Source organism: Thermothelomyces thermophilus, chromosome 1 (genome assembly GCF_000226095.1).
Source record: "Thermothelomyces thermophilus ATCC 42464 chromosome 1, complete sequence".
Classification (NCBI taxonomy): Eukaryota; Fungi; Ascomycota; class Sordariomycetes; order Sordariales; family Chaetomiaceae; genus Thermothelomyces; species Thermothelomyces thermophilus.
The window spans coordinates 1,749,033-1,774,922 of NC_016472.1; the positions used below are offsets into that span (position 1 = coordinate 1,749,033).

The window sequence follows — 25,890 nt, forward strand, 5'->3', positions numbered from 1 at the left end:
GAGCCCAGATCCCTCAGCCTCCAAATGTTGCACCTCAGCGTGAGTATGTGCTTCGGACTGACACCTGAAACTACACATGCATCACCGTTTTAACAGCATTATCTTGAGGCACTTCATGCCCAGCTGTCTATTGCAAGCTTAACCTACCATCTCTATGTCCATACAGTACTCCGTACATTTCTACTCGTACGTTAGCTGCAAACGGACTCCACACGTACAGTACCTATTTTGGGCTACTCAGGTATGTTTCAGAAAAAGTTAGCTCAATTGGGCTTGGTTGGCCTGTCTTTGGGGCCATCGGGAGCTAACATTCAGACCTTCCAGTGCCGTAGCTGACTGTTGCGCGATGCGAGTATCGATCTGTTAGGCTGAATCGCAGATCACGAATTGGACTCGTTCTCTAACTAAAAATTCTGCCGTACTTGGCCGGGAGGGTTCTTGCAATGGAAAGAAAATATAGTTCACTAACTATCTGCTCTGATAGGAAGCTGAGGATCGATATTCTAGCCACCTACCTATCGTGGAGAGTAGTGTAGTGACATAGCAAAACATGCGGTGTCGATACATGCCGCTTCTGTCGGCTGTCGGCCAGACTTTGATTGGTTCCCTCCACACTGAAGAATCCGCGGCAGTTCGTGGAGGTTCCATCCTCCAAGGCTGACAAACGTGCAGGTGCAGGGCCCAGCCGGGATAACTGACAAGTTTCAGTGGGGTCCGCTGTCCCGGAACCAACTGGAATCCCACGTTGCCTGTCAGCGCCGGCTCCGCCCAGAAGCCGCCGAGCCGCCACCTTGTTTGAACTGGACACGTCGTATCAAATTGGGGTTCGCATCTAAAAATCCACGGCTCAACCCGTTGGAATCCCATCCCGCTCTCTTTTTTGTTTTGTTTTGTTTTGATCTTTTGCTTGAACCGTACCTCCACTCCTTTCTGCGCATGTTAGTCCAGTAAGCGCTTCAGTTTCCCCTTCGTATTAGAACTTTTTTTTTCTTCGCGGTGGAGTTCAAGGGTCTCGATCTCGGATCTCGTTTCCTGCCGCTCTTCATAAGACACGCCCCGCTGCCAACCGGGGGCAGCCCACGCCCGCAGCCATGGATAACGCCTTTGCGAAGTCGATCGACCAAGTACTTGACACTCTCGGCGTGAACAGGGCGACCGGCTTGACCGATGAGCAGGTGACGAGATTACGAGCCAAGTACGGGAAAAACGGTACGCATCCTTTCTCGCGAGTCTTTGGGGATAGCCCGTGGCTGACGGTTCTCTCCGAACAGCAATTCCCGAAGAGCCTCCTACCCCCCTCTGGAAACTCATTCTCGAACAATTTAAAGATCAGCTCGTCCTTATCCTTCTCGGTTCGGCGGCAATTTCGTTTGTGCTGGCGCTCTTCGAGGACGAGGGAGGATGGAGCGCTTTCGTGGACCCTATCGTCATTCTCACCATCCTGATACTCAATGCTGTCGTCGGAGTCTCGCAGGAGAGTAGCGCCGAGAAGGCCATTGCGGCCTTGCAGGAATACTCAGCTAACGAGGCCAACGTGGTGCGCAATGGCCAGACTCACCGGATCAAGGCGGAGGACCTAGTGCCGGGGGACATTGTCGATGTGACTGTGGGCGCGCGCATCCCCGCCGATTGCCGGCTCATTTCGATCGAAAGCAACAGCTTCGCCGTCGACCAGGCGATTCTCACCGGCGAGAGCGAAAGCGTGGGCAAGGACTGCCACGCCGTCATCAGCGACGACAAGGCGGTGCTCCAGGACCAGGTCAACATGCTCTTCTCCGGCACGACCGTTGTGACCGGCCACGCCAAGGCTGTAGTCGTTCTGACTGGCTCAAACACGGCCATTGGGGACATCCACGAGAGCATCACCGCCCAGATCTCCGAGCCGACGCCCCTGAAGCAGAAGCTCAACGACTTCGGCGACCAGCTCGCCAAGGTTATCACCATCATCTGCGTCCTCGTCTGGCTCATCAACATCCCCCACTTCAGCGACCCGACCCACGGAAACTGGACCAAGGGCGCCATATATTACCTCAAGATTGCTGTTTCTCTTGGTGTTGCGGCGATTCCCGAGGGCCTTGCCGTCGTCATCACTACCTGCCTTGCCCTCGGGACCCGCAAGATGGCTGCAAAGAACGCAGTCGTCAGGAGCCTGCCTTCTGTCGAGACTCTGGGGAGCTGCAGCGTCATCTGCTCTGACAAAACCGGCACCCTAACCACGAACCAAATGAGCGTCAGCAAGATTGTCTACTTGAACGACGATGGGTCTGACTTGGAGGAGCTCGACGTGGAGGGAACAACTTTCGAGCCCAAGGGTGACATCAAGTTCCAAGGCCAGGTGCTGCGGGATCTCACACAGGAGTCGGCCACTGTCCTCCAGATGACCGAAGTAGCCGCGCTCTGCAATGACGCCCGCCTCGACTACCACTCTCATTCGGCAACCTATTCAAACGTTGGCGAGCCCACCGAAGGCGCTCTGCGGGTCATGGTCGAGAAGATTGGCCCTTGCGCGCCAGCTGATTGCCACCCCCAAGATCGCGTCCACTATGCCAGCTCCTGGTACGAGAAGCAGTATAAGCGCCTCGCGACTTACGAGTTCTCGCGCGATCGGAAGAGCATGTCGGTCCTAGTTCAAAACGGGCAGGAGCAGAAGCTTTTTGTCAAGGGCGCCCCCGAGTCCATTATTGAACGCTGCACCCATGCTGTTCTTGGGCGTCACGGGAAGAGGGTACCCCTGGATCGGAAGCTCGCTGACTTGCTTCTGAAAGAAGTCGTCGAGTACGGTAACCGGGGTCTTCGTGTCATGGCGCTGGCGCGCCGCGAGCAAGTCAACGGCGAACCTCTTCTGCACAAGGCCAGGACCAGCACCGAGTATGCCGCTCTGGAGCAGAACCTGACCCTCATCGGTCTCGTCGGCATGCTGGATCCTCCTCGTCCGGAGGTTCCCGCGGCCATCCAGAAGTGCAAGGGGGCGGGTATCCGCGTCATTGTCGTGACCGGTGACAACCGCAACACTGCGGAGACCATCTGCCGCCAAATCGGGGTGTTCGGCCCTGACGAGGACCTGACCGGCAAGAGCTTCACCGGCCGCGAGTTTGACAACCTGAGTCCGAGCGAGCAGCTGGAGGCAGCCAAGAACGCCTCTCTCTTCTCTCGTGTCGAGCCAGCCCACAAGTCGAGGCTTGTCGACCTTCTGCAGTCGCTCGGCCAGGTTGTTGCCATGACTGGTGACGGTGTCAACGACGCGCCCGCCCTCAAGAAGGCTGACATCGGTGTCGCCATGGGCTCCGGCACAGATGTGTCCAAGCTGGCGGCCGACATGGTTCTGGCCGACGATAACTTTGCCACCATTGGCGTCGCCATCGAGGAAGGTCGCTCCATCTACAGCAACACGCAGCAGTTCATTCGCTACCTGATCTCGTCCAACATTGGCGAGGTCGTCTCCATCTTCCTGACCGCCGCTCTGGGCATGCCCGAGGCTCTCATTCCCGTCCAGCTTCTCTGGGTCAACCTGGTCACCGACGGTCTCCCTGCCACTGCCCTGTCGTTCAACCCGCCCGACCATGACATTATGAAGCGGCAGCCGAGGAAGCGCGACGAGGCCTTGATCGGCGGCTGGCTGTTCTTCCGGTACCTGGTCATTGGCACATACGTCGGCCTCGCCACGGTTGCCGGTTACGCGTGGTGGTTCATGTTCTACTCTGGCGGGCCTCAGATCAGCTTCTACCAACTGTCGCACTTCCACCGCTGCTCCTCGGAGTTTCCCGAGATCGGCTGCCAGATGTTCACCAATGACATGGCCAAGTCCGGCTCGACCGTCTCGCTGTCGATTCTGGTCGTCATTGAGATGTTCAACGCCATGAACGCGCTGTCTTCGAGCGAGTCGCTCCTGACGCTGCCTGTGTGGAAGAACATGGTGCTGGTGTATGCGATCGCTCTGTCGATGGCACTGCACTTTGCCCTGCTGTACATTCCCTTCTTGCAGACTCTTTTCTCCATCCTGCCGCTCAATTGGACCGAGTGGAAGGCAGTTCTTGCCTTTAGTGCACCTGTTGTGTGAGTCACCTTACAGATTCTCTCTTCCCTGGCGTTTGGCCTTGCTAACATATTTGCCAGTCTCATTGATGAAGGTCTCAAGTTTATTGAGCGAACATTCTTCGTCTCGAGTTCAACTCGTAAGCTGCCCAAAGCAAAGAAGGACCAATAGAGCCCCGGGGGGGGGGGGGGGTGAAGAGACTGGCGTATGTAGATCTGTAGACCTTGTATAGTAGTACATTATCGACCATGGGCCACACAGTGGTGATTGCAGCACTTCGATGTCTTGACCGCTTTTTCCAGACGATCAATTGTTATGTGGCCTGTCTCATGTTGACCACAGACGCTTCGAAATGCCCTATTTGCTACAAGGCTGTAGTCCCGGCGCGATTATCGCTGGGACAGGAGTCATCTTCTTCATCATAAGCCATGACCTCTCTCCACACCACTCTTCTAATCCTGCCTCCCCTTCAACAGCCTCTTGGTCACCTTGTCCTTCTCGATAATATAGACGTGAGCGCCCCAACCGGAGAGGGCATCACGGTCGACGGCGTTGAGAAGTGCTTGCGAGATGGTCTCGAATAATTCATCCGGGCCCTGTATTGTGCACCTTGGTCAGCAAACCAACGCAGCCATACAGACAAGCCAGCACAAATGCGGTCCGCACGAACTTACCAAATTCGGCTCCCAGAAATTCTCGCACATGCCATACAACTGTTCCGTCGCCGTCCCCGAGACAATAAAGTCCTTTGCGAAATCGATGCACCCTATGCTGTCGAACCCGCAGATGAAGGGCGCGCCCGTCTTGGGCTCCAGCCCGGCGACGACGGGGTTGACGAAGTACGGGCCGAACCGCCTCTCGTACAGGGTGGTGCTGACGAGGTTGGCGAAGGTGCGCGGGGCAATGTGCCGCTCCTCGCGCAGGCGGTACATGTTGACCTTGTAGCGGAACAGGTCGGCCACGGTCGACACGTCGGTGGCCAGGCCCGTCAGGCCCAGGAACACGTGGTCGCCGTACTGGAAGATCTTGGGGAAGTTGTTGGACACCGTCAGGGCCTGCAGGCCCAGGCGCAGATCGCAGGCTATAGCGACGCAGTCCTTGCCGACCATTGCGACACAGGCGCCGCCGTCTGGAAGGGCGGGGGGCCCGCATTGGTTAGATCTGATCGGAGTCGCTCCGGAAGGGGGGGGAGGAATTGGGGACGAGGGGCAGGGCGGGCGGTACTTATTGAGAAGGGGTTCGCCTGGAGAGGGGAAGAAGGAATGGTTGGTTAGCAAATGTATACACATACAACAGGGCATAGAGATGCGGTGTGTTTCAACCATACCATCTTTTGACTCTGAGTGTGAGCGATAGGTGTTCCCGAGCGAGCGCAGTGAGGGGCGGCGAGCGGAAACGATATTCAGGCAGAGGAGACCCGGGAGCTCTTAAGAGGTCTTTTGCTGATCGGAATGGGCCGTAAGTTTAGACTGGAGATCGCCCGGTTGAGGTTTTCCTTGCCCAAACTGTTACGTAGATAGGGATCGGGGATGGGTCGGGTGTGGTTGACGTGCGGTTGGCGATAGCTCTTGTTGGAGCTCCAGCTGACAGACGGGACAGGCTGCTGGAGTTGACGTGCAAGGCAACACGCAGCTGGCGCGGCGTGGGACCGACCAGGGTCTCCCTTGGGCGTGCAAAGGCGGTGTTGGGCGGCGCTATAACCGTGGTCTTGGGGAGCTTCCCGCTGTGGCGTCCCATCGGCGCAGTTGCCCCTCCATCCAGGCTTCCAACCTAACCTACCCACCTACTACTCCGTACTACCTAAGCAGACGACGAGTCCCTGTCATTCCACCGAGTTCGATACTTCTTCACGTCCAGCCAAACCACAAACACAATATAGCCCTGTGTGAAGTGGTTTTTTTTGAAATTTCCAGGCCGCTGGATGAGTACTACTCGGGGAGAAAGCCACTGTCTGAACTGCCCGCCAGCGCACTACACTAGGCACTAAACATCACCTCCCATCGCTGTGGGGCCAGACACCTCGGAGCTTCCAACTCATTCGGTGTTTACCTCACACTTGGCCGCTTTCACCAGGCACCTTCATCGCACACCAAAGTCCTCTTGAGGTCCAAACCTGTTCAGTCGCCTCACTGTGGGCTAGTTTAGCCAAGCCTTGGTTCATAGTTCCTCTCGTCGGTTTCGCCTTTTTGTCTCGACGACAGTATCCTGCTTGTTGTATCGAGGGGCACCCTAAGCTTGGTTAAACCAACATTGTCCAACTTAGGACCCTTTAGCAGCGCACCCCAACATCGCAATGTCTGCACACGTCGAGGTTGTCGCAACCGATTTCAGGCGGGTCAAAGTCAAGGTCACACCGGGAACGTACCTGATCGATGTGTTGGGCGAGGCTTGCAAGAAGCTCAACCTACGGAGCGACCAGTACGAGCTCAAGTACGTAGAAACTGGATCTGGGAGGCCTAGTACCTCGTATCTAACCAACGGCAGGCACAAACAGAAGCTCGTCGACTTGAGCTGTCCCTATCGAACATCAGGACTTGGCCCTGGCGCCAAGCTCGAGCTTGTGCAAAAGTCAAAGAGCGCCTCGGTGGTGTCCATCGCCCTAGACGTCAATGGCCAGCGATATACCAAGAAGCTTCCAAGCAACATGTCACTGTGGAAGGTGTTGCGGCAGTTTGAGGGCGCAGAAAAGGGTCTGAACATCACAGGGAGGGGCGTGCCGGTGGGCACCAACAGTGGGCAGTTGTACCACGAAGCCCCTGTGGTAAACATCATGGGCAGAGAATATGCGGCGATGGAAGAACTTCAGAAGACGCTGTCGCAATGTGGCATCAACTCTGGGAGCATAGTGCTCAGAGTGACTTTTAAGCTTACCGAAAGGACCCTTTACGATGCGATGCAGGAAATCTCACAGTACCTCGACGATGTCGAGACGGGAGTATCCAAACCCGAAGAGAAATCAGAGGCCCAGGCCATGCCGGTAACCGATGAAACGATGACGGACGCTGCTTCCGTAAAAGATGCCCCGAAACCGGAAGCTTCTGCGCCGACAAGCAGCGAAGAGGCAGCCCCAAGCGTGCCAGCAGAAGCAAGCACAGCAGGTGAACCCATGGACGTTGACGAAGCACCCGCATCGACCTCCGCGACGACGAACCCTCTTCAACCAACGGGCGTTTTCAGCGCGCCCACGTCTTCGACCCCGAAAGCCGCCCACACCCAGGAGGATGACTCGGTTTACGAGCCAACCATTGCCCACGCACAACTCCGCCAACAGCAGCTCCAGCAGCGAGCCCAGAACACACGGCTCAAATCGGACGCCGAGCTCGCCGCCGAAGCGGCCGAGGAAGCAGCCAAGCTGGCCAGGATCACAAAGGTCGAAGTCAAAGTCCGCTTCCCCGACCAGACGTCGGCCGTGTGGACCATCACCCCGGAAGAGACGGGCGCCTTCCTGTACCAAGCCATCCGCAACATCATGAATCACCCCGCCGCGCCGTTCAGGCTGATTCTCCCCGGCCCGAAGCCGGTCAGCATCCAGGAGACGGATACCAAGCTGATCGCGGGGTATCGGCTCAAGGGGCGGCGCGAGATGCTAAACCTGCTGTGGGATGACTCCGTCCCCCCCGCGGTGCGGAAAGAGCCGTTCCTAAAGGGTAGCGTGGCGAGCAAGGCGATGGAGGTGGTGGTGCCCGAGATTCCGCAGGGGGTTGGGGATGAGGGAGAGAAGGGCAGTACCGGGGCTGGTGCGGCGGGTCCTTCGAGTGCGCAGCAGCAGGCCAGGCGGGATGGAGGCAAGGGCAGAGACAACCTGGACTCGGAGGCGGTTAAGAAGAAACTCAGCAAGTTCCTAGGGCTGGGAAAGAAGTGAGTTGGCAATAAAACGAATTGGTAGCGCGGGAGAGAGGCTTGGACAACATGGGAGGATGTATGATTTTTGGGGGGGGGGGGGCAACCTTTTCGTTCGATATATTGGCATAATGTGGCGTTAGGAATGAGGAATGTCTGTTAGCGGGAGTGGGTTATGTAGAAGCCGGTGATCAATAAGCCTCGCTGCCTTATACTGTGACCAATATACCTTGAATCAATGCCTCGTTTTACACACCCGAGAAGAGTTGCGTGTGATATATCATTTCCATTCGCCGCCGCAAGGGAAAAATCAGCTAAACAAGCAGAACGTTCTATTCCGCCGGGAAACGCTCTAGTCGTATGCCAATGGTGCTACAACCCTTTGGCACCTCAACAGTGGGCCGGCAATGATACCCGTAAGCTCGTTCAGTGACCACCAGCCCTGCGAGATTCGGTAATGATACGCTGGAGCTCCTCGATCTTGACCTTGGCCCGGTTGAACGTGCCAAGCTGCGTTCATTGTTAGACTAATTGCCGCCCTAGTCAAAAGGGGGGTGTGCGCCGCCGACGTGAAACGGTACGCATCTACTTGCCTTCTTCTTGGCGAATTTGCGCGCGCGCTTGTCCTTGCCGTTGCGAAGCAGTTCAATCACGCGGCGCTCATAGGGCGCGAGCCTGTCCGGCGCTGTGGTTAGCGGGTGCCGATGGTTGTTGTTGTTGTTGTTGTTGTTGTTGTCGTCGTCGTCAGACAGCACGGCATCTACCACTCCCACTCCCCCTCCTCACCCCCGAGTCCGTCGGTCCAAGCAAGCCGCCCCTTCGGCAGGCTCAACTAACTTGCATGCCCATGGGCTGCTGTGTCGAAGCGGGACAAATTCTGAATGCCCACTACAATTTCGCGCTGGCAAGACGCAGGACCGTGTTCGATTTTTTTTTCTTTTTTTTTTTTTTTTCGCTGCTTCATAACCCCCCCGGGAACGCCAGCACCACTTCCCACCCCCGCGCACACACCAGCTGTCCTCGTGGCTCTCCTACGATCTTCCATTGGGAGGCGAATATTTCGATCCAAGACTTACCCAACAACCTCCTTGACGAGCGATCGAACAAACTGGGTCCGGTTGCTCAGCTTGCCCTTCTGCCTCGACGGCCGGGGCTTGTTGACGCGCGCCGTCGTCTTCTGTTGCCGTGCCACCGGTCAGGAAGACCGTGTCAGCGTACGATGCTCACGAAAGCATGTCTCAAGCCATGGACTGGGAGAACGAGCGACACAAGGGGGGCAATTTGTTGGAATCCGAAGGGGACTTGTTCGGGAGAGCAGGGCTTCAATTCAGAAAGGGGCAGTATATCTACGATCCCCCTCACTGGCGGAAAGGCAGACGTACGTGACCCTTGTTGAGACCCCGTGCGAGGCCGGTCCTCTCGGTCTCCTTCGCCATGGTCTCGTTATCTGTGGACCCGTATTGTGGTTATCGAAGTTTGTCGTCAGAACTCGTGTCAGCGTGGATTTTCGACACCAAAAGTTTGTGGAGTCGAGCAGGGTTTCAGATGGTTATTTGTGGGCGGGCAATCTGACTTGTGGGGGTGGCTTGCGCTGTGGCTTGGGAACCCAGTCATTGGCTTGGCATCTTTTCGGCCTCGACGACATCTTAAATCTGGGATTCTGAGAGGCCATGGGTCGGCCCTAAACACAGCAATCAAGCGAGCAGCGCACGTTTAAGAGCTTTCAATTTGTTCTGCGATATAACAGGGTTTGAATTTTCCGCTTTAGAGCAGCGCCGTCAGGCAAACAGGTTGTGGATGGAGACGTGGAGAGAGTTTCGCTACAGTCGATGCAATGCTCTTAATCCGACATACAGATCTGTTATACTATGGCCATGGAGGCATGGAAGAGACAAGGGTGCAGATACGGAGGGAAATCGAATTCTTGATATTCTGTGCTTCCGGTGCCAGGCCTGGTCACTCCGAGTGTTAGCCGAACGCACTCCTCCCGCATCACGGGAACCACAAGCTCGGTCATACGCGTATCTCTCGAGCACCAGGAATCTGACCAAGTGAATCCAGTGATATCCTGGAGCACCGTCATCTTATCAAATGTAAGGTCGGCTCGCACAACACTCATGCGTCAGCCTTAATTGCCCCTGTTTCGCCGGCCCTCTGCCGTAGTGCGCTTGGTGGGTTGTGGAATCTTGTATCGAACCGTGACGGCTGCGGTGCTGCAACAGCGTTGAACCAGGTTATTCGATTCGAGACGCAACTGGAACGCGCTTGATGTCCGCTGTATTCTGGAAGTACGGAGCCTCGGGCTGCTGAGGAGTCTAGAGGTCAACTTTGCGGAACACGGGGATCTGCCCGGCTAACCTACATGTATCTTCATGTGCCCCACGTAAACAATCCAACGGTCAAACTTCGACTGTCATCATTGTAAGCTTGTGCTGCCGCATGACACGTTCGTTTCTAGTACGTGGATATAGATCTCATATTTCGTCGGCTCGGAGATATGCCTAGCCGTGAAGAAGCTGAGTAGCCGTCCGTCCGGTCGTTGTTTGTCAAATCGACCGAGGCTGAGGATATGCCCTGCAGACCATAAGAGAGAAGGCTCTCCTTCAATGGTTATGAGATTCTGCAGTTGGGTTAGTTCCGTCTATCCTGGAGGCTGCTGTGTGTCGAGTGACGACGGCCTGGCAGATTCAAGTGGCATTCTTAAAGAAACCGTTGCGTCGACGCAGTCCGTTTATCCCAACACATAGTGCCGGATCTAGTGAAATCAGGGAGCGCGACTGAAAAAATATTATATGCAGGTACTGTGCTCGTGCGGCGTTTCGTGGAAAGAGCGTCACAAGAAAGCCTTCTTTCTCTTTACTGTAAACTTAAGCTCCAACCTTGGTTAAGAGTTCGGATTCCCCCCCAAAAAAAATCGTACCACAACGCTTCCATTTCTGCCTTTCCCACGCTCCATTAAGGCCACAGCCATTCGCTCCCCCGACTTGATCGGAACCATCAGAGGGCCCTGATCATCATTCAAGCGATCCTTTCTATCGTCGTTGATCTCCTATCACTGTCGTTGGCAAACATGCTGAGTATCGTTCTCATCATCGCAACCGCAATTCAGCTTGCGGTGGCGTTGCCGATCTACAAGATTCCGCCGGCACTGTCTAGAGTCGCCCACTTTTGCATCCTGCCGCAAGAGTTTGTGATTAAGGACTTCCAGATTTGGAACCCCCAGGCCGACAACAACCGCTCCACCACCATCAACTTCCATTACTTGGACGACAGCGTCATGCCCGCAATCGATACCAAGTGCTATCTCAACCAAATCTCGGTCAACGTCGGCGCAAAGAAGAGTCTTGCTCCCCGTTATGCCTGTGATGACGCCCTGGTCGAGTTCATGTGGACCAACGGCACGCTCACCGTGATCGAGAGAGCTTGCCCGCAGGAGACTCTGTGAGTCTTTGGTCTAGGGGAATGGCGGACGAAATGCACTTTTGCTAACAGGCCAACCAACTAGGACCCGTCCTCACGAGGCTACCGGCGTGCTGAAGCCCAAGCTTAACTGCCTCGAGACCATCAGGAACAGCACGATTGGTCCTGGCATTGCCTGTTCATCGACGCCCGATGTCATTTTGGGCGCGTTTGTCAGCCTCCGGCCGACGCTCAACTAAACAGGCAGTCCGGATGGACGCAATTATACTGGACGGCGACGAGGCTGAAAGGAGGAGCAGAGAAAGGCCGGAAATGGAGACTGGAGACAGGGAATAATAATCTGGGTTCTTTGGGGATTGATCTCCCGCTAATGAACGGGGGACATCGCATAGAGGCGTACACTTCTACGAAGATTTGAGATCACAGCCGTACCATCATCGCCATATCGTCCTCGGGCGAAAGAGTTAACACTTGGCTGAATGTTGTTGCCTTTTGGTACTGCAATGTGGGGCAGCCGGTGTGTGTTGTCACCCTTGTCGACTGCAGGCGGCATACACTACACGTACTTAGCGCTGCAGGGACTGCCAAGATCCGGGGCGGGTTCCCTCTCCCTCGTCACTGCCGCATTGCCCCATCAAGTCGCCTACACTATTCATTCCACGTCTTGGGAGACCCATTCCTTCCCACATCCTCAATTCACATATGAAGCGTATCTTGCAGAGGGTTGCATAGTGCTTGAGATAAATCGTCAGGGACTGCCAGCTTTGTGGCCCTCCTTTACAAGGCTGAGAACATACCTTGGTAGTCCTGAGGTGCCACGCTTGGCGAATGACCTTGGTCACGCGATCCAACGGTCAAACCGCTCCTGCGTGACGGGACATGCCCCCTTCAAACTTGACGTACGCATTTCTTTGGTCGTTCAAAACCTCGGCCATCCTCTCTCTAATAATAAACTTTTCCCCTTAAGACCAAAACTGCCATTTTCTTAAAATCAATCATGCATCTCAACAGACTCGTCTGGTTACCACTGTGCGCTCTCACCATTGGCGCGAACGCAAACCCATCAATAGCAAGACGGAATCAACAACATCAACCCCCATCCCAAGAGGTCCTCAATGATTGGTATAATCCGCATCCGCAAGGAGGCAACCATCCAGGAAAGGGCGGCGATGGTTCTGAAGAGGGAGGGTTAGAAGGAGGAGGGTTGGAAGGAGGGGGAGGGGGAGGGGGAGGAGGCGTATCCGCGGCCCTCTTCTCGTCGCTCGAGCGCACCTCCCGGCTCGTCGACATCACGTACTGCGTCGGCACAGCGGGAACCGGCATCGCCCCGCCCTTCTCGTGCCTCTCACGCTGCAAGGACTTCCCCTCGCTGCGGCTGGTCCGGACGTGGAACACGGGCGTGCTGCTGACCGACAGCTGCGGGTATATCGCTGTCGACCACGGGCACGGGCACAGGTACGGGATGGAGGAGGAGACGGAGGAGGAGGAAACCCGGGTGGGGACGGAGAATGGGAGAGGGGCCAGGGAGATCGTCGTCGCCTTTCGCGGCACGTACAGCATCACAAACACCATCGTCGACCTGAGCACCGCGCCCCAGGAGTACGTCCCTTACCCGGCGCCGCCTGGAGACGGGAACGGAGATGGGAACGGGGGCGGCGGCAAGTGTCACAATTGCACCGTGCACATGGGCTTCATGGCCTCGTGGCGGAACGCTCGCGAGGTGGTGATACCGGCCCTCAAGGCCGCCCGCGAGCGGTATCCCGGGTACCGGGTGCATCTCATCGGACATAGCCTGGGCGGGGCCGTCGCGGCGCTCGCGGCGCTCGAGCTCCGGCTGGGACTCGGCTGGCGAGACGTGGTCGTCACGACCTTTGGGGAACCGAGGGTGGGGAACGCGGAATTGGCCGACTACATCAACCGGGCGTTCGGGCTCGGGGTCCGGGACGGAGACGGCGCTGGCGAGGAGGTCGCATACCGCCGCGTCACGCACGCCGGCGACCCGGTGCCGCTCCTGCCGCTGAGCGAGTGGGGTTACCAGGCGCATGCCGGGGAGATCTATATCAGCAAGCCGGACCTGCCTCCGGCGCCGGAGGACTTGAGGCTGTGCCACGGGAACAACGACCCACGGTGTTTGAGCGAGGCCGAGACACCGGACTGGCTAAGCTGGGTCTTGGGGTGGATGAAGAGCGGTAGGATACGAGGAGAGGCCGAGGCACTACTGGGCCTGGGCCGATGGTTCCCGGCGCGGCTTCAGCTGTGGCAACTGCTGTTCGCGCACCGAGACTACTTCTGGAGGTTGGGACTCTGCGTCCCGGGGGGAGACCCGGCTGACTGGGGAAGGGAGAAATACAACCTGACGGTCGACGGTGCTCGGGATGAGATACGGGATTTATGAGCTGGGTTCTGAACGGACGAAGAAAACATTTGACGCTCGGCGGGACCGGTCGTGTGTGAGAATGGGTTCAGGCAGCATAATTATTGCCGACTGTGCACAGCTAGCATGGAGTTTTGGAGTTGGGGGTACGCACGCCATGGAATCTATCTTGACCCAAGCACACTATGACTAGGTACTGGGAGTTAAAGTAATTCGTTAATCACACTGCATAATGTGTCTATAGTGTACATACATATTCCCTACGCATCCACCACAGAATCTCGTTTTCGCTTCTTCGGGACTTCGGCAGTACTCCGTACCAGGTTGCAAACCAAGCCCAAGTGCAGGTCGAGTTGACAAGAGTTCCCAGAGGCCGTCTCAATACATACAAGCTCCAGCTCCTGTCATCGTCTTGGTTGTGGAGACCTATATGAATATCCTCATTCAAGAAATAGACCCAAGCCCTCTGTGTTGCGAGGTTTACGGAGTAGGTTATTTTGAAGACTCGCGATCAGAGGTACCAAGGGTCTACAAGGTCTACACAGGGATGGCGCGTGACTCTATTATCACTTGCCCGGAACTGTTCGCTGTGTCCCGATTGGGCAGGCAGAGCCCCCTAGGAGCGGACCCTGTATTTTGAGATGAGCTCGCCCACGCGATAAAACCACAAGGTGACCGAGCAGAATAGTGTACTGTGTAGTACAACAAGCGCCGGGTAACTCAAGTGAGGCTGTGCAGCGGCCTTGCTGCTTGAGGTCCTTCGCGTCCGTCAATCGTAATTGCCGCAGGAGCACGCGATAAGCTTGGTCGCGCGCGCACTGGCCCTGTTTGGAAGTTGGGTTAAGACTTGTGTGTGTGTGTGCGAAGGGACCAGTGATGAGCCTCCTCGCGGCATTCTAGCCGCTTCCATGGTGCGCTGTCCATCTTGCCCCACCCGTTAAAGATGAGGGACCCATCCGGACAATTTGGTGGGGGCTCCTCTTTTCTGTCACCGCTCTCCACTCACGGTCATCCAAATGTGATGAATGGTCGACCGCTTGGCTGCTCGACCAGAAAGGGGGAGAGCCGGGCGCCGCGGGAGCCACGCCTCGTGACTACATGGCACGAGACGGCGCGTTTATCATTGTGTAAGTAAGGTATGTATGAGAGTGCGTGGGATGGGCGGTGGTCTGCACAACAACTACAAAAAAGAGATCCATGTTGAAAAATGAGGCTGCGGATCGGATGGAGGGGTTTCCTCTGAGTCAATGCGAAGACGCAGTTTTTGCGTCTGGCTGGTTGTTTGCGTTGCGGGTGTGACGTGCAGGCTGCCTGCCCCTCATCAGCCGCCTTTGCTTGTGTTGAGGCGAATGGGCGTGGTGCTCCCAGGTTGGGATAGCCAATGTGCACAGTCGAGATGGCGGCGGGGTGGCATGGATTGGCCGAGAACCGACGGGTCCCCGTCGAGAACAAATTCTCACTGCCGCTTGACCGTTCTCGGGGGCCTGTTTGTTGCCTTACGGTCTATGACATGGCGCCTTGTGAGGAAACAAAAAGACCGCACACTGCAAGTTAACAGTGGTCTTGAGCACTGAGCGGCTATAGCTCCCTGTTGCACCAAGATTATGAACCTGGTTGCTAGGTAGGTCCCTTGCCTCATAGGCGGAGAGAGCTGAATGAATTTCATAAAATGACAACCTCCACTTGGGCGTTGAAAGCCAAAAGACAGCGGTTCCGATTGTGGGGTTCAGAGCCCCAGGAGGCTTTTGTTAGAGCGGGACTCCCATTTCGCTGGGAAATAAGGTGGCATCAGCGTCACGTGTTAGCGCGCAAAACGTGGTATCATTCGACCTCAGCAAGCAAAACAGGGTCCCCCAAGCCCGGCTGGCACTTGCTAGCGCGGTGAGGGGGGAGCCCGTCGACCTACGCTAAAGTCCCTTTGCTCAACACCTGAACACCTGCAACTTCAACCACAATCCAAAACACAACAAAACAATTCTCCCTTACCACAGCGAGTCCCCACGACCCTTTTACTCCTCGTCCGCTTCTCATTCCTTCAACCAACCAACTTTTTCTCTAGCCTTGTTGACTTTCACACAACACAATCATCAAGATGGCAAATGAGGTACGTCTTGGGCCGCCAACAGCTGCTTTTTCTACCCCCTCTCGGAGATAGGGCTCGCATGATAGAGACAGCGTTGCCTTTGGTGTTGTTGTCTGGCTACTTTTTTTTTCTGATCGCGCGTTGGTCGCTAACCGCTTATGCTCCTCAATAGCGTGAAAGGTGCGTTTCTTGTACCCAACAGCACCCGCCAGGTCGTAAACTGACCGACCTCGGATCACAGCAAGACCTTCCTCGCCCGCCTTTGCGAGCAGGCCGAGCGCTACGATGAGATGGTCACGTACATGAAGGAGGTTGCCAAGCTCGGTGGCGAGCTGAGTGTTGACGAGCGCAACCTGCTCTCGGTCGCCTACAAGAACGTTGTTGGTACCCGCCGTGCCAGCTGGCGCATCATCTCCTCGATCGAGCAGAAGGAGGAGTCTAAGGGCTCCGAGAAGCACGTTGCCACCATCCGGGAATACCGCCAGAAGATTGAGAATGAGCTGGAGAAGGTCTGCCAGGATGTCCTTGAGGTCTTGGACGAATCCCTGATCCCCAACGCCAGCACGGGGGAGTCTAAGGTCTTCTATCACAAGATGTGCGTCCGCTCTGCTCCCATTATTTCCATTATTGCGCCTAGCGAGGATCTTTGCGTTTCTCGCATTTACTGACTTTGCCTCGCTTGTAGGAAGGGCGACTATCACCGCTATCTCGCCGAGTTTGCCTCGGGCGAGAAGCGCAAGGTTGCCGCGACCGCTGCCCACGAGGCTTACAAGGTGAGAAGCCTCCCCCAATTTCAATCACGCACGTGCTTCGCAGCGACTGACAATTTTCGATTTGCTCAGAGCGCCACCGATGTCGCCCAGACTGAGCTGACCCCCACCCACCCAATCCGTCTTGGCCTCGCCCTCAACTTCTCGGTCTTCTACTACGAGATTCTGAACTCGCCCGACCGCGCCTGCCACCTGGCCAAGCAGGCCTTTGACGACGCGATCGCCGAGCTCGACTCGCTCTCGGAGGAGTCGTACCGCGACAGCACCCTCATCATGCAGCTGCTCCGCGACAACCTCACCCTCTGGACCTCGTCCGACAATGGCGAGCCCGAGGGCGCTGTCGAGCCCCCCAGGGAGGAGAAGGCCGACGCCCCCAAGGAGGCCGACGGCCAGGCCGAGGAGCCTGCGCCCGAGCAGGCGTAAAAGCAACGGACTTGTTGCTTGCTCGCCTGTCTCCGCCTTTTTTTTTCCTCTTGTCGCGCACCCCTCTTGCTATCTTGTTGGGCCCGGGACCGGGCACGGTTGATTGCCGCCCCCGGGATTCCACATGGCCCGACTCGGGACCAGAGTTTATTGGTCTTAAATTGGGCCTTGGTTGTCTGAGGACTGGGCTGGCTGGTAGACTGATCTGCGGCAGCACATGGGTCGAGGCAAAGGGCTGGACTGCGCAAGGGAGTTGGTTGTTAGGTGGGAATTGAAAATGCAGGGCATGGTGCTTTTTACTCCCTTTTTTTTGTTATCTCGTTTTCCTTATTCAATCCGCTGCTCTACCCCCCCCCAAAGGACTGGCATCTTGCCCGCCCATCTTATATGGGGAAAGCGTGGACCAAATCCACCCCAAATCTGCCGTCCTCCGCGGTCGGCTGCAATACACCACTTAACCAAGGCTTAAACCGGTCTTATTACTGAACGTGTTACCCCGCACCTTTCCCCCCCTTCGCCCCTCCCCGGGCTAGGATTGATAATCGTTGCTTCGGGCTGGGCTAGTCTGGTAGCCCGTCTCTCTATGAGTTTGTGTGTCTGCTGTGAAGTGGTCTCTTGTTCCTTTGTTACTGGTAGAGTGGGTTGGGAAAGCTCGTTGGGCTGATTTCTAAGAGAGACGGTGGATGGTGTTTCTCTGCCTCGCGTTATCTCTCAGTTTATCGCAGTCCGATAGTCAGTGCGAAACATATCACGAGGCAGATATGCCGGCTCATTGGTGCTCATTGGGCGGCGCATGAAACAAAGAATCTCGAGCCTTGGGGAAAACCTTGGCATCGAGGGGCAGAAGCTTGTGTCATCACTCCCACCTCACCCCCTCGCGACTAGACGGCCAGAGGGACCGCACTACACATGCGAACTGGGCGTGGAATAGGTCACAAGATGAATAAGAACAGGCCACAAAGATAGTTTTGTTCATTAGCAATACCATTACTTCCTATTGATTCTATCTGATACCAGACGAAACCAGGCGATTCCCCCCTCCGGCTCTCTCGTGCCTCCTTGAGGGAGTTAAGGTGCCCTGATCGTCTTTTGAATGCTGTTGCGTCCGTGTACAGCCAAGGCAATTTCAAACTGCAGATGTGTGTCAAAAGCCACGTTTTTGGCAGTCGCGCAGTCTCTCGCTGTGCCGACAAGGGGTTGCTGGTGATCTGAGCGTTCCACTCTGCTGCCCTTCAAGGTTGTGGAAACGCTACCCCATGCAGAAGGCGGGTTGGGTTGCTTTCTATCAGCGCATACGGCATGTCAGCTTTGTGTTTCTGCTAGCAATGATATCGATTACCGGCGTCTGCTGCTCTGATCGTAAGTCTCGTGTCGTCGGGGTTGAGCTGCCTCATCGAGCTAGCCTCAGCGTACAGCAAGAAACTGGGAAACGTGCCGTTAGTGTCGTATATGCGTCCTCTCCAAAGTTCCTTGGCAGGGCCTTGATGGTATCCTATCCCGTAGGATCCAACGCAAATCGTGATCATCCAATGTTGGTCTGATTCCCCCGGCTTGTGGTCGTCCGCCTTCCTACGTCGCTTAAAGGGGTCTACCGAAGTGGGGGTACGTTGCTCTCTACAGCTGTTTGACCAGGCAGCACCCCAATGGCATCTCGAGCAAGCGCTTCGACCGAGTACCCCGAGTCCTGCTCAGGAGCGATGCCCCCCCACCCCGCGCTCCTGCGAGCGCAACGAGGCGACCAACCGACGCCGCAACCAGACCAGCTCCCTAATCCTTCGACCTCGCGGTGGTCCGCTGAAGGAGCGCGGCAGCCCTTTGGAGCCGGGACATACTCCTCGACAGCCCGGGTCTCGCCAGATCGCCGTTCGATTCGAGTACCCCAGCCAGGTCAGACAATGACGACGACGACGTCGACGGCGACAGCGGCGCTTCTAACCTTCTCCGTGCCCCGGCGCCCCGTATGCTTATATCGGGCAATATCCTGGCCCAGGACCGTCGCCGCCTCGCAAAATACCCCCCTTCACGCAGCGGCCGCGGTCTCCTCATCATCAAACCTCTCGACTTCTGCGGTGTCCCCATAATCCCCACCCCCATTTCCTGGACAGGTGCTGACAGAGGCTGGCTAGCTGGCCTGGCAAGACACCGGCTCTGCCCTTGCCGCGTGGTCACCCAGAGTGGCTGGCAGTTCTCTGGCCAGACAACATTGTCGCTGCTGCTGCAGCAGATTCCTGGGTTGCGCGCGTTGCGTGCTGCCGCCGCCGCAGTAGCGCTCTTGCTCGCGCGTGGGGAGGACGACAGCCAGCGCACGCGCATAAGCAACCGGCTGAAGCGCTTGCCTACGGCGCGGGCTGCGCTGCCTGGGGAGTGCAGCTTGGAGCTTGCGCGGCTGGAGGAGTTGCCGCGGCCGCCGGCAGTCGAGCTGGGTGGCGGAGAGGGGGGCCGACTGCAGTAGGGGCACACTTCTCGGGGTTCTGGTGTGGACGGAGTGGCGAGCTTGCTTTTGCTGTTTGAGGAAGGGGAACCTGCTCGTTGGAGAATGGCACGCACATTGTCGGCCAGCTGGACACTAGTTTTGGCCTTTCGACCACGGTGGTTCGCGGCACCGTTCTCGATGGATCTGGAGCAGGCGCAGTACGTCTCATCGCCGTGACTGCTGACTGCTTGGCTCCAGCCGCGAATCCAGTCTGCCTTTTTACCTTGACTCCTTCGTGAGAGGAGCTGCTGCCGGGTTGCTAGCCAGTCGGTGGGCGGTGGAGAGTCTTCTTCCTGAGCTGACGACGGTGCTTTTGTTTCCTGGGGCTGTATCTCGTGCGGTGGCTGTTGTGGTGTCTTCACTCGTGCTTCATCTCGTACTGGGGCCTGCTTGGGCTCGTCTGCTGGTCCTGATGGCCTCGTCGCAGATCGGGACATCGCCGGCTCGTCCGTAGGGCCTGTCACATCCGAGCATGGCGCTGTCTGCGCAATGAAATCGGACAGAGCGAGGGGTGCTGGGTTCTGCGGGTTAGGCAGGCTTCGAGGAGACGCATGGCTTGAGATATCCATGGTTTCGAGGTAGTAGGGGACTGATGGCGGGCGGGGATAACCCGGGGTGTCGCAGGTGTGGCATCAACCCCCTTGATCCTCCAAGGGGTGTCAAGATCAGACACGCACTTGCTCGAGTGTCAGCCAGCGAGGTCGAAACCAGCAAAAAGAATTCAAAAAGAAAAGTAGCACTGACCTGGCTTGTCCCACGACGCAATGCGCCCCGAGTTTCTGTCCGAGACTAGCCGATCCCTCAGCCAGCCAATGATCCCGAGGACAGTCTTGGGGCGGACGCCGATAACCCCAGCCTCTGTGCTATTCCACTGCGAACAACACCGAGTTGCGTCACCTGGAAGGAACAGCATCGATAACCATAGCCTTCTGTCGCACTCGAGATCCCAATCGAGCAATGTCTCACAGCAGGTTGATATTCGGGGTAGAGATCTTGCGCTGGATTAACCTATATAGTCTCTTCGAATTTTCTCTGGTTCGGTTCGCAGGATGTTGCAAAGGTTGAAAGATCGCGGATGGGATGGTTTCCGTACAGTTTCCGTACAGGTAAAAGCACCATTCCATTTCGATGTGTTTGGGCGATTCCCAGTTGGGGCCGGGCGTTTTCCCCTCCAATCCCAGAGCTCTTGCAGCAACCGGCAGGCAACCCGCGCTGCTTGGCGGGCTCGTGACCCCCGGCCTGGGGTTGACGCCCAGGCCACTAGTAGACTAGCGCGCGGGCCCAGCGCAGGGAGGGTGCTCTTCTAATCCGTACAGCAACCTACAGACACCAGCCAAGCTTTCGGTGGTAAAATACATATGAAGAAACCGAAGGGGCGACTGCAGCACGCAGTTTCTGATTTAAATTTAGAAGGATATTCGTTATGCCGATCTTACGCGCTTCTTGTCTGGCTATTTCGGCCGTGAGAGTGTATGACGAAGAATTAGCTCGAATGCGAACAAGCTGCAGCTCATTCCCAGAGCATAATATATATATATATATGTACGATACATAAGTGATGTATGTACTTGGGTGAAGCAGCCATTTCCTGGGACTTTCTCTTCATTCATTCGCCGTGAACCTCATCCAGAAGCCAACTCTAGAATTGCACCTTTTCTGTAGCCATCTGTTTAACTTTCTACTGTGAACCGCGACGCCTCGTTTCCAGACAACCGGGCGCTCTTGATGGTACCAGCCAGCGCGCCTTCTAGGAGAAACCCCAAACGGACCCCAAACGCCGTCGACCAAACGAGATGCTTGAGAAACCTTCAAGCTCTTCCTAAGAGGAAGGTTTCAGAGCCTCCCACCCGCTCACCTCTATCGCCTCATCGTCCCCCAACAGATCAATCGCCGGCGTTCTCCTCGGCGCTGGGGGAGGAGGCGGCGCCTGCTTTTGGATCGAGACCGCTGAAGAAGGAGTAGTCGGTTTCCTAGCTGGCAACTGTGGCTTCCGATCCGATGGCCCGGCTAAACCAACAAGTGGAATTCCCCCCGCGGCCACCATCCGGCTCGGCGTAACGCCGCCCGCGCTGCTGTTTGTCCGCCGGGAGGGCTGTAGCGGCGGGGTGTGCCCCCTTTCGATGCCGTCCCTTGCTGGTGGGGAGGTATTGCTACGGCTCAGCTCAAACAACGAACCGTTCATGTTAGTTGCTGACTGTCGAAGGAGATCGCTTGCCGATCCTTTCAGACCGTTCACGGTCGCATCCGAGGTGAAGCTGCGCGAGGCGCTGCTTGCTGAAGAGGTCGGGGCGGCGAGATGAGCAGGCTTCTTCGCAACTGGAGGTGCGGTCTTCTGCTTTGCCGGCTGCTCTTGAAGTGCACCTGGCTTTGGCCCAACAGGCGGAGCCGGTGTTGCCTGATGTACCGGTTTTCGCTTCGGCTGAACGGAAGAAGGCGAGGGGCTGGTCGTCGGCCCAGTGCCCATAGTAGCCTGCCTTCGTGGCGGCGGCGGCGGAGGTGCCCCATCACCCTGCAAGCTTTTGCTGTCCTCGCTGATCTGCATCCTTCCTACTTTGGTTGACAGCGCTGACGGCTCGGACGGAGGTGGCAACTTTCTCGGGGCCGAGCTCGATGCGGAAGACGAGAGTAGCGTAGAATGGTTGACGTGTTCGTATGGAGAAGTTGACATACTAGAAAACGACGACAACCTAGACTCGGACCGAGGAACGCTGACCCAGTCCGGCTCGTCTGTGGGGGCGTAAGGGTTGGTCGGCCGCTTCGGGTTCAGGATGATTTGTGAGCCCGGATTGTCTGGTTTGGGCGGATTGATGGAAGACTTCGCCATCTTTCCGTTGTCTAGCCACCATTTCTGACGGTCGGAACTCGCCGGCGGGAGACCAGGCTCGATAGCATCGTATCCTATCAGGTCCTCGTCATCCGACTCATTTTGAGCTAAATTCGCCGTACCGCCCCCGACTTCGGCTTTTCGTCGGTCGTAGACCTCTCGACTGATTTTATCCCGCAGCTTTTCATTCACGATGTTGACAGTACACTCGAAAAGGGCGTAAACTGGCCTGTGATCGGAGAAACGGAGAGGCGCAGAGTTGTAAGCCAGCTGGCGCAGGTTTGATCCCTTGCGCAAGATGCGGTCGGTCCAGGCCGGAATACGTGCTTTCTCGCTTGAACCTGCTGTCAGCGCCGACAGGCTTCCAACTATCGGTAGGGTAGCACTTACGAGCTGTCAAACTCATCGGTTCCGATATCATATTTGTAGGTCGGCATGAATGTGATCCGAGCCTCGGAATAAAAGCGAAAAGCCAGTCCGGCCACCATCTGCAGGTTCAATTGATCATTTTCAAACAGCCGATCGAGATCACGCCTCTTCACCGCATCTTTAGCTGCTTCGAGGCCAAGTCCAACCCGGTAGTTGAAGTCGCCAAACCAGATGACAGAATCTAAGTGGCTGTTAGCATCAGTAGAACAGCCTTCTTCATCCAAAAATGTCCTACCGTGGTCCGCTATCCCTCTATTCCTCTGAAAGTGGAGGCCTTGGTCGATAGTGGCGTAGTCTCTATTCCTTTCTTCATAGTTGGCAAAACCGGCTGCTAAATGTGCCGTCACAAAGCAGATAGGGGTGTTTGCATAGTCGAGTCGTATGGCAACCGCCCCCTTGTTGCCAGCCATGCCTGACATCCCTGTCTTCTTGACGCTGCCTTCCACGTTCTTGATGTTATGGAGGACTGAAGCCTTCACGAAGATGCACAATGCAGCGCCAACAAGTTGACCACTCCGCAGCAAGACGTACTTATCGTCCCCTTCTCTGTTATAGTGACGGTCCAGCGTGCTTTTGATGGCTCGCTCCCACAGTTGTTTTCTCGAGGGGTCGCTGTTCATGATTTGCTGTGGATTAAGCTCGACGATCTCCTGAAATCCAATGGCGATGATTTCAGGCTGAACAGACCCCAATTCGGGGGGGCAGAGCCAGGGAGACAGATCCTCGTTGATGCCGTCGGTCCGCCCATTGAGGTTGAAGGTTCCCACGAAGCTGAGAGGGGTTAGCGTTTCCCGTGATGGTCACTCCCGTTGGTTAGCACGTACATGTGAATCTTCTCGTTTGAGGAAAACTCAGTGCTCCGCCGTTGCAGCTCGCCAGCCACATAGTCACTGATAGGGTCGAAGAGAACGACGGGGGTCTGGCCGACTAATCTCCCAAGCAAGGTATCAATGGTGATTTGCCGCGCTTTATCGGCAAAATTATTATAGTAGAGTCTGGTGGCCGACTTTCGGACATCGGCAATGGCACCAGCAAGAGACATCTTGCCGGTGCGGGTGAATGACGACTTGAGGGCGCCGGTTCCAGCATAAATCTTGGACAGGGAGTCGCCGTTGTCGGCCCACAGGTTGGCATGCCGAGACCAGAAGTCAGATGGTGCTCTCTCCCCTCTGTGGCCAAGGAAGGATTCCACAGCCATTTGTGAGATGATTGTCTGAATGAGGTTTGTCCTGTCTAGACAGTCAAGGCAATTGGTCCTAAAGACACCTTCTTGCTGCAGCACCACAACATAACGGGCCTTCTTGTGGCCGTTTAAGCCGCCGCCAAGCTGCTCTCCATCATCCGACTCTTGGGCAAGATAGTACGCAAATCCGTCGGCTGAATGTTCGATGTACCGACGGATCTCGTTGGCAGCGACGTAGCCCTGCGGGCCCTTGGTCTCGGCATGGAAATCATACTCGGTCTCCCTGAGCAACGCATGATCCCGAGACTGGTTGCCCACTTGCCTGCTAAGAGGGCAGTTTTGGATACCGAGTCGATAGAGAGTGGTGAGCTCATACTCGCCGGGTTTTGTGGCACTGAGAAGATTGACAACGTGAACGGCGCCATATGCTTGTTCCAGCTCTGAGAAGTGTTTGTCGAATGCTGGCTGAGTCCCGTCAGCAGAGCGGGTGATGGTGATTTTTTGTTGGTTGGGTAGAAGACCAGCAGCCTGCTCCCAGAAGACGGGTACTGAGCCTCGCACTTGAGCATAGGAGAAAACAACTCCGGAAGGACTCCAATAAATTGTCTCTGTCTCGACAAAATTGGCCACGTTCCCATCGTCGTCGATGCCCCGGGAGTTGAACCTCGTGCCGGCTCTGCGACATGACAATCGCGATATGATAGTCAAGTAAGATGGCAGGCCCGTCTTTGCAGCACTAAGAGGTGCTGCACTCTGTGGGATGGCCCAACTCCTACAGAAACCGCGAATCGCAGAAGTTAGTATCCGCGAAGCATCCAGCGCCTCCCGTTCCGCCTTCTGCAGTCGAGAGCGAAACAACACAAGTGGTTGTATCATGTAAGAATTCCAGAGAAATGATTCGTCAAAGTTGTCTATGTCAAAATCCGCAGCATCGGCCGGCCTAAGTTCCGTCAGTGCCCGTTGACGGAGATTGTCTAGGCTGTGTTCCCTACCTATCTTGCATGCGGTTCGTGACATCAAAGTCGGTACTATAATAGAATGTTCCGTTCCCGAGGAGTTTCTGTAACTCCTGGCAAGGGTGTTGTTCCGTTGGCGTCTCTCTTCGGCTCAGTCCTTGCCCGTATCCCAAGGCCGCATCGGAGTCCACGTCGTAAGGATCGGGAGAAACGACATCATCGTATTCGGACGAATTGAGGCAGAAGAACTGCACAGCCTCTATTCTTTCCACCGTCTCGCCAGGGCGCAGCGTTGCGACCCGCGACGCTTGGGTTATGACGCAGAGGAATACATCCCGCTCAATCGATATCAGGCCCAGGGTTCCGTAAATCGGTCGCGGCGTTAGCGGGCGGTAGTCGTTAAGCAAGTTTCCCGAGGTTGGAGAGAATTCCACCATGCACTTGGAAACGTTACTGTCAGAGGCAGCTGGCCGCTGGCGGCCCGATGACACTGACGCAAGAAACCCATTGCCAAAACCTTCGCTTGCTGTTGCGCTGTGTCGCAGGATCAAGGCGTGAGAATTTGAAGCGATTGCAATAGCTCGGTGAGGGTATTCGCGGATGAGAATTTGGCTGGACTTCTCGGGAGACGGGGGTTGGCCGGGCCAAAGTGCTGCCGAGGGCGCGCTGTAGTCCATATTCTGCTCTTTCTCTCAGTCGCAATAAGGCACTAAGGCCGCGCGGTAGATGGTCCGGAAACAGCCTGAGAAACCCAAGGCAGAGGTCATGGCGAGCTCAGAGTAATTGACGCCTCGCCGAACTGGGTGCAGACTCGTGGGGAACTGGGAAGGTCGTTTCCCCGGTGGTAAATATTGGATGATGTTTTGAGGTACCCCTCGACCTCGAACTAGGCTGGAATGGTGTTGAGGGACACAGCTTGCCAAGGTGTCCAAGTTACAGCCTAATCGTGCCTGTCCGGCCGGCTGGGCGCTTTCAGCTGCATGTTCTGTCAGCCAACCCCTGCTCAGGCTGAGCGGACGTGGGGCTCATATACTTACTGTGCAGAGTACGAGTACGGAGCACGGACTACTGTATGGCATTTT

The 25,890-nt window shown here is 56.2% G+C and overlaps 9 protein-coding genes across 9 annotated transcripts; 5 read left to right on the forward strand and 4 right to left on the reverse strand.

Moving 5' to 3' along the window:
- Nucleotides 1–801: 801 nt before the first annotated feature.
- MYCTH_2294817 (uncharacterized protein) lies at nucleotides 802–4,445 on the forward strand. Its single transcript, XM_003658664.1, has 3 exons — nucleotides 802–1,209; nucleotides 1,272–4,053; nucleotides 4,114–4,445. The coding sequence occupies exons 1-3, from the start codon at nucleotides 1,092–1,094 to the stop codon at nucleotides 4,202–4,204; spliced, it is 2,991 nt and encodes a 996-aa protein (XP_003658712.1). The 5' UTR covers nucleotides 802–1,091; the 3' UTR covers nucleotides 4,205–4,445.
- A 40-nt stretch (nucleotides 4,446–4,485) lies between these two features.
- Nucleotides 4,486–5,142, reverse strand: MYCTH_2055659 (uncharacterized protein; the record flags this gene model as incomplete). The annotated part of the gene is made up of 2 exons (XM_003658665.1): nucleotides 4,486–4,629; nucleotides 4,708–5,142. 2 exons carry the CDS (start codon nucleotides 5,140–5,142, stop codon nucleotides 4,486–4,488), a joined length of 579 nt encoding a protein of 192 aa, XP_003658713.1.
- Nucleotides 5,143–6,265: 1,123 nt separating this feature from the next.
- MYCTH_2294820 (uncharacterized protein) lies at nucleotides 6,266–8,097 on the forward strand. The gene has a single exon (XM_003658666.1). The coding sequence runs from the start codon at nucleotides 6,327–6,329 to the stop codon at nucleotides 7,893–7,895; it is 1,569 nt and encodes a 522-aa protein (XP_003658714.1). The 5' UTR covers nucleotides 6,266–6,326; the 3' UTR covers nucleotides 7,896–8,097.
- MYCTH_2294821 (uncharacterized protein) lies at nucleotides 8,098–9,453 on the reverse strand. The gene is made up of 4 exons (XM_003658667.1): nucleotides 9,256–9,453; nucleotides 8,950–9,050; nucleotides 8,467–8,548; nucleotides 8,098–8,383 (listed from the first exon to the last, which is right to left on the reverse strand). Exons 1-4 carry the CDS (start codon nucleotides 9,307–9,309, stop codon nucleotides 8,300–8,302), a joined length of 321 nt encoding a protein of 106 aa, XP_003658715.1. The 5' UTR covers nucleotides 9,310–9,453; the 3' UTR covers nucleotides 8,098–8,299.
- Nucleotides 9,454–10,733: 1,280 nt separating this feature from the next.
- On the forward strand, nucleotides 10,734–11,803 carry MYCTH_2294824 (uncharacterized protein). The gene is made up of 2 exons (XM_003658668.1): nucleotides 10,734–11,314; nucleotides 11,379–11,803. Exons 1-2 carry the CDS (start codon nucleotides 10,944–10,946, stop codon nucleotides 11,530–11,532), a joined length of 525 nt encoding a protein of 174 aa, XP_003658716.1. The 5' UTR covers nucleotides 10,734–10,943; the 3' UTR covers nucleotides 11,533–11,803.
- Nucleotides 11,804–12,032: 229 nt separating this feature from the next.
- Nucleotides 12,033–13,797, forward strand: MYCTH_2294825 (uncharacterized protein). Its single transcript, XM_003658669.1, has one exon. The coding sequence runs from the start codon at nucleotides 12,291–12,293 to the stop codon at nucleotides 13,686–13,688; it is 1,398 nt and encodes a 465-aa protein (XP_003658717.1). The 5' UTR covers nucleotides 12,033–12,290; the 3' UTR covers nucleotides 13,689–13,797.
- A 1,962-nt stretch (nucleotides 13,798–15,759) lies between these two features.
- On the forward strand, nucleotides 15,760–16,943 carry MYCTH_2114395 (uncharacterized protein; the record flags this gene model as incomplete). Its single annotated transcript, XM_003658670.1, has 4 exons — nucleotides 15,760–15,771; nucleotides 15,996–16,345; nucleotides 16,436–16,523; nucleotides 16,593–16,943. The coding sequence occupies 4 exons, from the start codon at nucleotides 15,760–15,762 to the stop codon at nucleotides 16,941–16,943; spliced, it is 801 nt and encodes a 266-aa protein (XP_003658718.1).
- A 1,318-nt stretch (nucleotides 16,944–18,261) lies between these two features.
- MYCTH_2141471 (uncharacterized protein) lies at nucleotides 18,262–20,540 on the reverse strand (the record flags this gene model as incomplete). Its single annotated transcript, XM_003658671.1, has 4 exons — nucleotides 18,262–20,005; nucleotides 20,161–20,287; nucleotides 20,383–20,414; nucleotides 20,510–20,540. 4 exons carry the CDS (start codon nucleotides 20,538–20,540, stop codon nucleotides 18,711–18,713), a joined length of 1,485 nt encoding a protein of 494 aa, XP_003658719.1. The 3' UTR covers nucleotides 18,262–18,710.
- A 346-nt stretch (nucleotides 20,541–20,886) lies between these two features.
- MYCTH_2294830 (uncharacterized protein) lies at nucleotides 20,887–25,782 on the reverse strand. Its single transcript, XM_003658672.1, has 5 exons — nucleotides 24,845–25,782; nucleotides 23,494–24,792; nucleotides 22,905–23,440; nucleotides 22,631–22,850; nucleotides 20,887–22,574 (listed from the first exon to the last, which is right to left on the reverse strand). Exons 1-5 carry the CDS (start codon nucleotides 25,483–25,485, stop codon nucleotides 21,236–21,238), a joined length of 4,035 nt encoding a protein of 1,344 aa, XP_003658720.1. The 5' UTR covers nucleotides 25,486–25,782; the 3' UTR covers nucleotides 20,887–21,235.
- Nucleotides 25,783–25,890: the final 108 nt, after the last annotated feature.

Coding starts and splice junctions, on each gene's coding strand:
- MYCTH_2294817 (XM_003658664.1), top strand. CDS start 1,092: ATGGATAACGCCTTTGCGAAGTCGATCGACCAAGTACTTGACACTCTC. Junction 1,210..1,271: donor AGCCAAGTACGGGAAAAACG/GTACGCATCCTT, acceptor CTCTCCGAACAG/CAATTCCCGAAGAGCCTCCT. Junction 4,054..4,113: donor GCCTTTAGTGCACCTGTTGT/GTGAGTCACCTT, acceptor CATATTTGCCAG/TCTCATTGATGAAGGTCTCA.
- MYCTH_2294820 (XM_003658666.1), top strand. CDS start 6,327: ATGTCTGCACACGTCGAGGTTGTCGCAACCGATTTCAGGCGGGTCAAA.
- MYCTH_2294821 (XM_003658667.1), bottom strand. CDS start 9,309: ATGGCGAAGGAGACCGAGAGGACCGGCCTCGCACGGGGTCTCAACAAG. Junction 9,051..9,255: donor GGGGTCTCAACAAGGGTCAC/GTACGTCTGCCT, acceptor GCACGGCAACAG/AAGACGACGGCGCGCGTCAA. Junction 8,384..8,466: donor GCAAATTCGCCAAGAAGAAG/GCAAGTAGATGC, acceptor CAATGAACGCAG/CTTGGCACGTTCAACCGGGC.
- MYCTH_2294824 (XM_003658668.1), top strand. CDS start 10,944: ATGCTGAGTATCGTTCTCATCATCGCAACCGCAATTCAGCTTGCGGTG. Junction 11,315..11,378: donor GCTTGCCCGCAGGAGACTCT/GTGAGTCTTTGG, acceptor CCAACCAACTAG/GACCCGTCCTCACGAGGCTA.
- MYCTH_2294825 (XM_003658669.1), top strand. CDS start 12,291: ATGCATCTCAACAGACTCGTCTGGTTACCACTGTGCGCTCTCACCATT.
- MYCTH_2294830 (XM_003658672.1), bottom strand. CDS start 25,485: ATGGACTACAGCGCGCCCTCGGCAGCACTTTGGCCCGGCCAACCCCCG. Junction 23,441..23,493: donor TCAAACGAGAAGATTCACAT/GTACGTGCTAAC, acceptor AACCCCTCTCAG/CTTCGTGGGAACCTTCAACC. Junction 22,851..22,904: donor TAGAGGGATAGCGGACCACG/GTAGGACATTTT, acceptor ACAGCCACTTAG/ATTCTGTCATCTGGTTTGGC.